The sequence below is a fragment of the Zophobas morio genome, unplaced genomic scaffold (assembly GCF_036711695.1).
Source record: "Zophobas morio isolate AGI-343-1 ecotype UQ-CSIRO unplaced genomic scaffold, CSIRO_AGI_Zmor_V1 ptg000362l, whole genome shotgun sequence".
Taxonomy (NCBI): domain Eukaryota; kingdom Metazoa; phylum Arthropoda; class Insecta; order Coleoptera; family Tenebrionidae; genus Zophobas; species Zophobas morio.
In genome coordinates, this window is record NW_026972466.1 from 127,295 (window position 1) to 137,211 (window position 9,917).

At 21.6% G+C, this 9,917-nt stretch overlaps 1 protein-coding gene across 1 annotated transcript; it reads right to left on the bottom strand.

Annotated features, from left to right (window-relative positions):
• Nucleotides 1-592: 592 nt before the first annotated feature.
• On the bottom strand, nt 593-8,101 carry LOC135120269 (integrator complex subunit 2-like). Its single transcript, XM_064044571.1, has 16 exons — nt 8,053-8,101; nt 7,910-7,996; nt 7,538-7,614; nt 7,201-7,333; nt 7,039-7,137; nt 6,916-6,981; nt 6,753-6,861; nt 5,654-5,757; nt 4,331-4,404; nt 2,212-2,347; nt 1,934-2,067; nt 1,617-1,710; nt 1,416-1,461; nt 1,227-1,353; nt 1,000-1,170; nt 593-754 (listed from the first exon to the last, which is right to left on the bottom strand). The coding sequence occupies exons 1-16, from the start codon at nt 8,057-8,059 to the stop codon at nt 593-595; spliced, it is 1,626 nt and encodes a 541-aa protein (XP_063900641.1). The 5' UTR covers nt 8,060-8,101.
• Nucleotides 8,102-9,917: the final 1,816 nt, after the last annotated feature.

Genomic DNA, 9,917 nt, shown 5'->3' on the forward strand with positions numbered 1-9,917 from the left:
ATATTAATGTAGCCAAGTAATCTGTCCAATAAAGTGTGGGTTTTATTGACGGTAACCAGTTGCGGCATTAGTAAATCACTAAAATTTAGCCAAATATTAAAGTAATAACCAACAAAAAAAGGAATAACTAAAACAAAAATTATTTCATAGCTATAAACGGTTCCAAATGAAAATAAAAACAAAAATAACCACCTTAAAATATTTTCCTAATTTTATTAATTTTATTGGATAATTCTAATGTAATATGGCTAATAAAATGTCCTGAAAAATGCTCAATGCAAGTAAAAATATGACAAACAAGGTTTACTTAAAATATTATAATGAACATAATTTGAAAAAAGATAAATTTGTTAAACAATAAAATAAAAAAATTATAAAAAGTTCGCTAAAATTTTAGCAATTTTCTTATTATTCTCAACACCATTATTTCTAAATAATTTAAATAAAGAATACATTCCGATTCACTGCTTACCTTTAAATTGCACCAATAGCTCGTGGTCTCTTAATTTATTAATATATTTTAAAAGTATAATAGTTTTAGCCGGATTCCTATTGGTATTTTGAAAAGTTTTCTTTACAAAAGACTGATCTTTTATGAGTGTTTTTTCTTAAAAATTAATAACAAATATTTTAATAAAATAGGAATACCAAATTGCAAAAATTCTAATGATTCAGGAATTTTAATGATTTTAAAATCCTCAATAAAATTGTTCATTAGAGTATTTTCGGGAAAGTTATTGCCCTCCAAGTCACACTAGCAAAATATATAATTAACCTTATTTGGTTCATATAATTTTAGAATTATTTTTATTACAGATTTTCATTCATTATAAATTTTTTTTTCATGTTATTTTTAACATAAACATACAAACTTTTATTGACTTTAATGTAAAGTTTTCTATAAGTTTTTAAACGATTATAAAACTTTATATTTACTAAAGTCTTCTCTAGTTTTTTTACTATTTCATGTTTTTCATATTTCTTTATTATTTTTATCACCTCATTAAAAAATTCCCACTCCTCGCCAAACAACAAATCATTGACATTCAGCAGGTGGGGAAAAAAAGAAATGACCAATGAGAAAAGTGAGGAATACAAAGCTGTATAATCTGATTGGTTTCTCTGCAAGTGGTTCATGATTTTACGAACCGGAAGACGACTCAAAAGTTCCTGAATAATAATAATTCAGAACAATTCAGAAAAATTAAAAAAAAAAAATAAAAGACGCGAGAGTATGGTTGAATGGCTTCATTAAAATTCCTGCCTTTTTTCTTATTACTTAAAACTTGGGTATTGAATTTTAGCATATAAAAAAGAAGCAAAATCTGAGGGGTGAGTGGCTCATTTTTATTGCTATACGCAATTAAAATTAAAAACGTAGGGGCCAATAAAAAAAGAAAAAAATTATGAAGTACTTAAAAAATATTGAATTTATTTGCTCCGTGGTAATAGTGTCCACCACTAATAGTTATAAAGAGAAGTAGGATAAAATTAGAATAATTTGGATATGAAGCCAAGTGAATTTCAATAACCAATTAAAAAATTTATTTGAAGTACAAGGATCCACCAATGATAGAAATGTGAAAATGAACATAATATTTAATGAAAAAACGCACAAACTCTCGAGTTAGTTTCGCAGGCAACACTTGAAGCAAAGGCCTCCAGAAGCTCGCAAAAAACTGCGTGACAAGGAACGTGGCACTGCTGAAGCTATAATAGCGAAATTGTCGATTTTGATTTTTTAAAAAATTTATAATTTTAGTTTTATAAACTTTCAACAGTAATGAAGAATCAAAAGGCAAAAATATAGAAAAATAAATCACAACATAATCTTAAAGATGATTAGAATAATAGAAAACTATATTATATACACTGTGAAGGAAAATTGGACCAATAGAAAACGTTATAACACTCAGAAATTCTATAAAAATACTTGCTCGAAGATCCACATGGCCACGGGTATCGCATGCTTAGTAAACACGCCGTCCTTAAGAAGTTGATAAACGCAGTGCACCGGAAGGTAGCCCTCCATAGTGTCGTTGAGGCAACTGGTGCAAGGCACAGACACTATAAAAAGTAAAATAGGGCACAACAAATACTTTCATAATAAAAGTCTTAATAATATATATAAGGTAAAAATATAAAAATTATAAGTAAAGGAAAACTTTAATAATATATGAAGGAAAAAAGCGGTTATAAAAAATAATGAACCAGCGTATTGACCAATAACAAGCTCGGAAAAAACATGAACGGCAAACAATTCGCCAATTTTCTTAAGGCCGTCGCTGCTGATACGAACGTTAAACCCAATAGTAGAGCGCACTAACTGGGCGAGAACAGAAAGCCGCTAATATAAACATAAAAATATAAAAAAAATAGTGAAACAACTTTTCTTGTTTCATAACTTTTTGTGAACCTTTTTAATTTTTTTAGCACTTAACCAAACCAATTCTGAAATTTGGTTTTCAAAATTATTCATTATAAAATATGAAAATAGCAAAAAAAAAACATGTGTGTTATATTTCCATTGTATATTAACACAAAATATATAAGTTACGCGATGCAACCTGACTGCCGCCAATATATATTTAGACCTGGTACAAAATAATCAAACTCTACCTTTTTAGCTAGATTTTCATTAGTGTTATTATACATATTGGGGGTCAAGTGACACCTAAAAAATACATGTGCTTACCTAACCTTGCACGTGTTCTTAAAACAAATTTGTATTAACATAAAAATAGCAAATAAAAAACATAAAAATACAATACTTTTAGCACTAAAAGTTTTGATAAAAAATTAATACTCGAATGAAAAATTAACATTAAAATATACTATAATTATAATAAAATAAAAAAGTTGATATGAAAAGTTAAAAAAAATAAATAATAATAAAGGAATAAATTAAAATATAAACGTAAATCAAAAATATAAACAAGTGAGATAAAAAAATTTATTAATAAAAAAAATAAAAAGAGGAAAAATGTTAAAAACAAATTACTCAAAAAAAGTTATGATATTAATAAAATATAAATTTAACAAAATTTAAATAAAACATTAATAAATAATAAAAAAATCATTTTTTAATGTAAGCAGGAATAAAGTTTAATAATAATAATAACTAAAAAAAAAGATATAAAAAAAGCGCATATTTAAAAAAATAATAACAGGAAAAAATAAAATTTTATCAAGTTCTTCTAATATAATGAAAAATACTTTTAAAAATATAAATATTTATTGTTAATACTAAACGTTAATAAATAAAATAATTAAAATAAAAATAATTATAAAAACTAAAAAGATAAATAATAACTAATATAATAAATAATACAAGTAGAATTAATAGTAGATATATAATAAACTTAAAAAATAAAAAAAGTTCTCTAAGTTAATAATAACATACAGTAATTTTTCTATATTTAGTAAAACACAAAAATAAGATAAAAATAGTATTAAATAATAATTTTTATATATAAAATGAAAAATATATTTAAAAAATAATAGAAGAAAGAAAATTTAATAAAAAAAAGTTTAGATCATATTTTAAAAAGATAATTTTTTATAAAAATGAAAATATAAAACATTTTGGCGAAAAATAAAAAGTTGTTATGTATTAATAATATCAGAAAACTAATTTTTCTTTGCATAATAAAAATATATTATAATGAATAACTATAAAAAAATTTAAATAAAAATTAAAAGTTATTATGGTTTAACGATAATAAAAAAATAATTTTTCCATATAAAATAAAAATACATTAAATATATAAATATATAAATAAATTTTAATGAAAATATAAAAAAACAATTATTTTTTAATATAAAATAATAAAAATTAATTAAATAAAAAATAATAATAAAAACAAAAAAATAAAATAAATAATAAAATAAAAATAAATTTAAAAAAAATATTGCTTTAAGTATTGGTAATTCAAACTAATAATTTTTCTAAAAACTATAAAAATATATTAAATAAATAATAAAAGTATGAGATACATTATAAAGTTTTTTATATTAAGAATATCTATACAATAATAATTTACAACAAACAAAAATATAATAAAATAAATAAATATATTAAAAAATAAAGCTTAAAAATTATTTTATAATTCTTTTTTAAAAAATAATTATAAATAATAAATCACTTATTAAAAAGCATATAAAAAATTAGTCACTAAAATTTAAAAAAAAACAAATAAATGTTTATAAAAAATTATAAAAGTAGAAAAAGTTTTTGTATATTTAAAATATTTAATAAATTAAAAAAAAATAATTACATAATATTAAGTGACAAAAAAAAAGATAGAATAAAGAAGTTCATTTATCATACCGACGTATAAAAATGGATACCAATTAGAAGAAGCATTTCAGAATAAGATTCTTGCTGGACTGTACTATAAAACCCTGACAAAATATAAATAATATTAAGAAGAAACTTAAATAAACACAAATACAAATGAGATAAAAAAATTACAGAAAAAATTACTTTTTATATGTATCATAAAATAAAGATATTAAATAAATAAATCTAAAAAATTGTTGATATAGATTTTCTATAATAAAGTAATCAGGAAAATATATATAAAAGGCAATTTAATAAAAGATGTAAAACTTAACTTAAAAATATAATAAAAATAAGTGCGTTAATAATAACTACAGTTTCTTTAAGTAAAACAATAATATAACATAAAAAAAAACTTTAACAAAATAAATATAAAAATAAATAAAACTTAAAGCAAAAATCATCACTTTCTATATAAAATATATAAACATAAAAAATATAAAAAGTTTATAAATCCTTAATATTAACATACTTTTATATGTCACTATATAAACCTAATGAAAATATTTTAATACGCTTTCAATAGTTACTTTTTTTTAATATATTCACAATAAAAAGGTTATCTAAAAAAAATAATAAAACTTTTTTATAATAAGGGTGTATTGAAATATATTAAAAGTAAAAATATATAAATAAAAATTGTTAAATAATAAGAAAATATCTATTTATTTATTATTTTTAATATTACAATTAATGTATTAAGTTATTATTGTCTTCACTTTTGTGTGTTCTCATTACATATTATTTTTATTTAACAAATACTTTCTAAGCTATTTTACTGAAGAGCTTATAGTTTCTCTGTAACTGCACTTAAAAAAGGTTTACACAAAACAAAGTTTACTACATTAAATATTTCATTGTTACTAAAGTAAATACTTTATAATAATTTAATTATCAAAATTTTAAAAGGTATTGTATATTTTTTGTTTATTAGAATAAGGAAATTCTTCAAGAGCAGCTCCTGTCCACCCGTTTACCAGGTGGAACTGCCTTTACTTTATATTTGTTGGGAAAATAAATAATTGCATAAAAACTAATGAACAAAATAAATCATAATTTATCTAGGCAAAAAAACAATTAATAATAAATATAACTATTGTTCATAATTACCTTTAATAACATAAATTTACTATAACGAGAAAAAAAATACATATATAAAGAAATAAGTTATTATAATATATAAAATTTCCAATAACAATATTTTATTACTAAAATTATTAAACATTATTATTTAATTATTATTAATAGTAACTGACAAATAAAAAACCTTTTAAAAACTAATAAATAAAATTTTTATGATAGATAACGAGCCTTTATCCCCATTAGCCCTTGATAAAATGAGTTTTATCCAATCAAACACGCGAAAGTTCTCAGGTATTTCCGCCCAGTCGGCGCAGGTTAAAATAAAGCAGAGACTGCATGGGTTAAGCGGAGAATAGTAAAATTTTCAACCAATAGTAACTGTTTAAAATAAAAAATTCGCATATAGTATCAATTTATTTTTAAAAACTTTATTAGAGGTTATATTCACAGTTATTATAAGTATTCTTATTCTTATTATAGAATACTTGTAACAATAAGTATTAATTAAAAAAATTCAGATAAAAAATAAATATTTACTGGGAAAACATATATAAAAAGCAATTGTGTCTACTATTAAAAAGAATTTATAAAATAAATAATTAAAAGAAAATAAACTACTAAAAACTTACATGGCAGTAATAAAAATACATATTTTCTTAAAAAATTAAAGGTTTGGCATTCATAAAAAAATATATCTTTATATATTATAACTTTTAAATATTAAAGTTGAGTAAAAAATAGTTTCTTTATAATAATTGTAGTTAGTTTTTGATAATCATTTTTTTAATTTGATTAGTTTATAAGTAACCGCTAGTAATTTATTTTCTCATATTGGACAATATAGCTTATCATAATTTCTGCTGTTATAAAAATAAAAAAGTAAAAAAATATCTGAATTTAAACTTAACGAACCGGCAAATATGCTTAATATTCAACACTTTACCAACGGCAATTTTCTTTTTTTTATAGAAAAGAGTTGCAGAAAAGCCATGTGAGCAGCAAATATCGTTAATTTTACTCAAATTAAACCAATTAATATTAATATAAATAGTATACTTATTCATTTGTCATAGCGCATAAATAATAAACAATTTAATAATTTTTGTCTACAGTTTTTTAATTTTAATTAATATTTCATTTTTTTATAATTATTATAAAATAAAGGAATGCTCTGCTAACCAATAAATTTATAAAAATATTTATAGTAACCAATCAATATGTAAAGAAACTAACAACTTTACTATTTCTAAACTAGTATAGTTTTTAAGAAAATATTAAAAAAATTAAATAAAATTCACTAAAAAAAAACAAAAATATTTTAACCAACCATAAGCGGACGAAGTGTATTCCCGCTTTTGTTCTTAAATCTTTGCATTCATTGACTGAAATAATTAAATCCACGCATTTCATTAGTTCTTCTCTAGTCGCTTTTAACTCTTTTATTCAATATAAAAAGTTAAATTCATAATGACAAAAAGATTATGAAAAACCAGAAAGTCCCAATAACGCTGTGTAGAGTCGAATAATTACAGACTTCTTCACAATCGGAATATTTTCTATATTCGTAAAAAAAGTACAACGACAAATATAAATATTTATAATGAAAAATGAACCTTTCGAATCAGCATAATGTAAAGGGATAACTTTTATAAGTTCTTCTAACAATTTAGCGCGCATGCTATTCACAGTTTCTTGTGCAAATAAACTTGAAGCTTTTTTATATAAAAAATTATTTATAACTAAAATTGTTTTATATTTTAGTGAACATTTCATACTTCCATTCTGAGACTCGTTAAGAAAGTTAGAGAACCAATCACCGCTAAGAGGATCGTTAAGCGTCCCCGCCAAAAACGTGACGCAGTCAGTTTTATAAGTCAGCGTGAGATATAAACTAACTTCTGGTAAAATCTATATAAAAATATATAAAAGTATATAAAAACATATTCAATAGGCATAGCTTATAAATATATTCATAAAAAAACTTTACAACTCTTCGTGTCAATAGTGCTTATATAATTAAACAAAAACAAATTAATATAGACGTAAGAAAAAAAAAAGAAATTCATTAGTCAGTCAGTAGCAAAGGATATAAATTAGTTAATAAAATGATACCTGCTTGTTGATTAGAAGCATCCGAATAGGAGAAACAAGATGGATAGAAAATGAGCATAAGTTTATTAGAAACCGACCTGAATGAGTAATAATAATATCAATAAAGTTCAATAATAATAAAGAATAATAGTATGTAAATCTAATAAAAAATAAATTTAAACTTTTTATAAAATATAAACTTTATAAATTGTATAGAACTTTTTAATGAGTTTTAAATTTTAAATTTTTTTTATTTACTTTATATAGGAGAACAATTTATTAGTTTAATTTTATATAAATTCCCAAATATTATAAAAAATTAATTTTTTAACTCTTTTAGTAGAAGAATTTTCAATTTTATTATTATTTTATTGATAAAAAAGGCAAAGCAACCAATTATTTCTCTCAAAACTGAAACACTTGAAGTGTCAATGTGGTTATTGGCATCTCCATCTCCATTGGATACTGATTGGTGATAACCTGCGTTTAATTACTATTTATAACGAGTAGTAACAAATATAAAAATTCTAATATACTTTTCATAACAGTTTTCCCAGTTTTCTTTATAAAAAAAGCATAATCACAACAATCTTCAAGCGTTTTTAAACAGTTTACTAACTTCTCGCAAACACCTTAAAAAATAATACATACTTATAATAACGAAAAGTATACTCAAAAAACTTCTTAATATGTATAAAAATCTTTATTACTATTAAATTTGTGAAGTTTATTTTTTTTTAAAATATAATAAATAATTACTAGTATTAAGTTTGTTAAGCTATTTTTTTAATTTTCAAGCATATAATTATATTATTATTACTAAGTTAAATTATTTTTTATAATTTTTTTTTTAATTTAAGCATAACATGATCACAACGATAAAGCAGTTTATCGTATAATAAAACGTTTATATATATTTATTTAATAAAAATATAATGATAAACCTTGAAAAATATATATTAATGTTTATCAGTATTTAACTAAAAAAAATTAAATTACAATAATAAAACTTATCATAAAGTTATTATTTCAGTATAAGTAAAAAATGGCGTGAGTGTGCTAATTGTGCAAAAATTTAAAGAAAATTTATAAAAATTGTAAAAGAAATTTTTAAGATGCATAAAAAATTTTTTTTTTATTGTTGTATTGATTTAACATAAATAAATAACTTTATTATTAATATTAACTACAATATAGATTATTATAATTATATTAGTATATGTATTAAATGTGATATAATTTAAAAAAGTGTCCGTTAAATTTATTAATTTTTTTATCATAAATAGTGAGGATTACAATTTGCATTAAAACCTTCTATTATATATTATTATTATTACTATTAAAAATACTACTATTATTATGGTGCTGTCTTCTAAAGAAAATAATAAATGCAAATGAGGGCCAATAAAAGACTGTGCACTAGTATTTAACAACTGTTTTCACATGCTTATTTTTATACAGTTGCAAGTTAAATACGGCAGGCACAAAGTTTACTTACATAAAATTTCTCAAAAAAACGAATAATTTTTTAACTTAATTAATTTTGCTTTTTACCAATTTTTTATTAATAATAAAACTGCAAACAAAATGATATATAAAAAATAAATAAATACTATAAAAGTCGCCGGGATAATTGAGCAAAAGAGATAGTAAAAGATCCATTCCTACTCATAATAATAAACTTAATTAATGATAAAATAATAACGATTGTACAAAGTAAAATATTTATAATGCCAGCAATTAATATAATGCACAGCTGAGTAAAATATAACCGCTTCATAACAAGTTCATAAATTTATAAACTGAAGTGCATATAATAAACATTTTAAGTTAAAATGCGTCGCTAATTTGAATTAGTAATGAGTCAAACGATATTTATATAATAAAACTTGAAAAAGTATTAAAAAACTTATTTAGTGGCTAAATGAATTTATAAAGTATTTTGATTGGTTACTTTGATTGTATGACGAGAATTTTAATAGATAGAAATAGTATAAAGATAGTAAAACTTGACAAGCTAAAACGCTACAGCTGTCACTTTTTATGACTAGTATGAAAGAGGTGTTTCAAAAAAAGTTTTCTCAAGTATAAACATTTAAAAACCACGTGATTTCTAAACGCTACAATAAAAAGCTATTAAATTTTTATAAAGGATTTCACGTGATTGGTAAAGATATAAATGCATGCACGTGAAGTTCATAGAGTAAACTGTCAAAAATAATTTTAATACGGGTAGCTGTAGCTTTTTCTTTGCAAGCATTAAAAACTGTTCACTTTCAAGTAAAAGCCTTTTCATTGGCTGCAAGTGTTACTTACTTCTATAATTTCATTAACATTGTATTCAAGCCTTATAAGTTAGCACAGAAATCTGTGCTTCATCTTTAACAACAAAACTATTAAA

Coding starts and splice junctions, on each gene's coding strand:
- LOC135120269 (XM_064044571.1), bottom strand. Junction 2,068..2,211: donor TGTTATTGGTCAATACGCTG/GTTCATTATTTT, acceptor TACTTTTTATAG/TGTCTGTGCCTTGCACCAGT. Junction 1,462..1,616: donor CGAAACTAACTCGAGAGTTT/GTGCGTTTTTTC, acceptor TATAACTATTAG/TGGTGGACACTATTACCACG.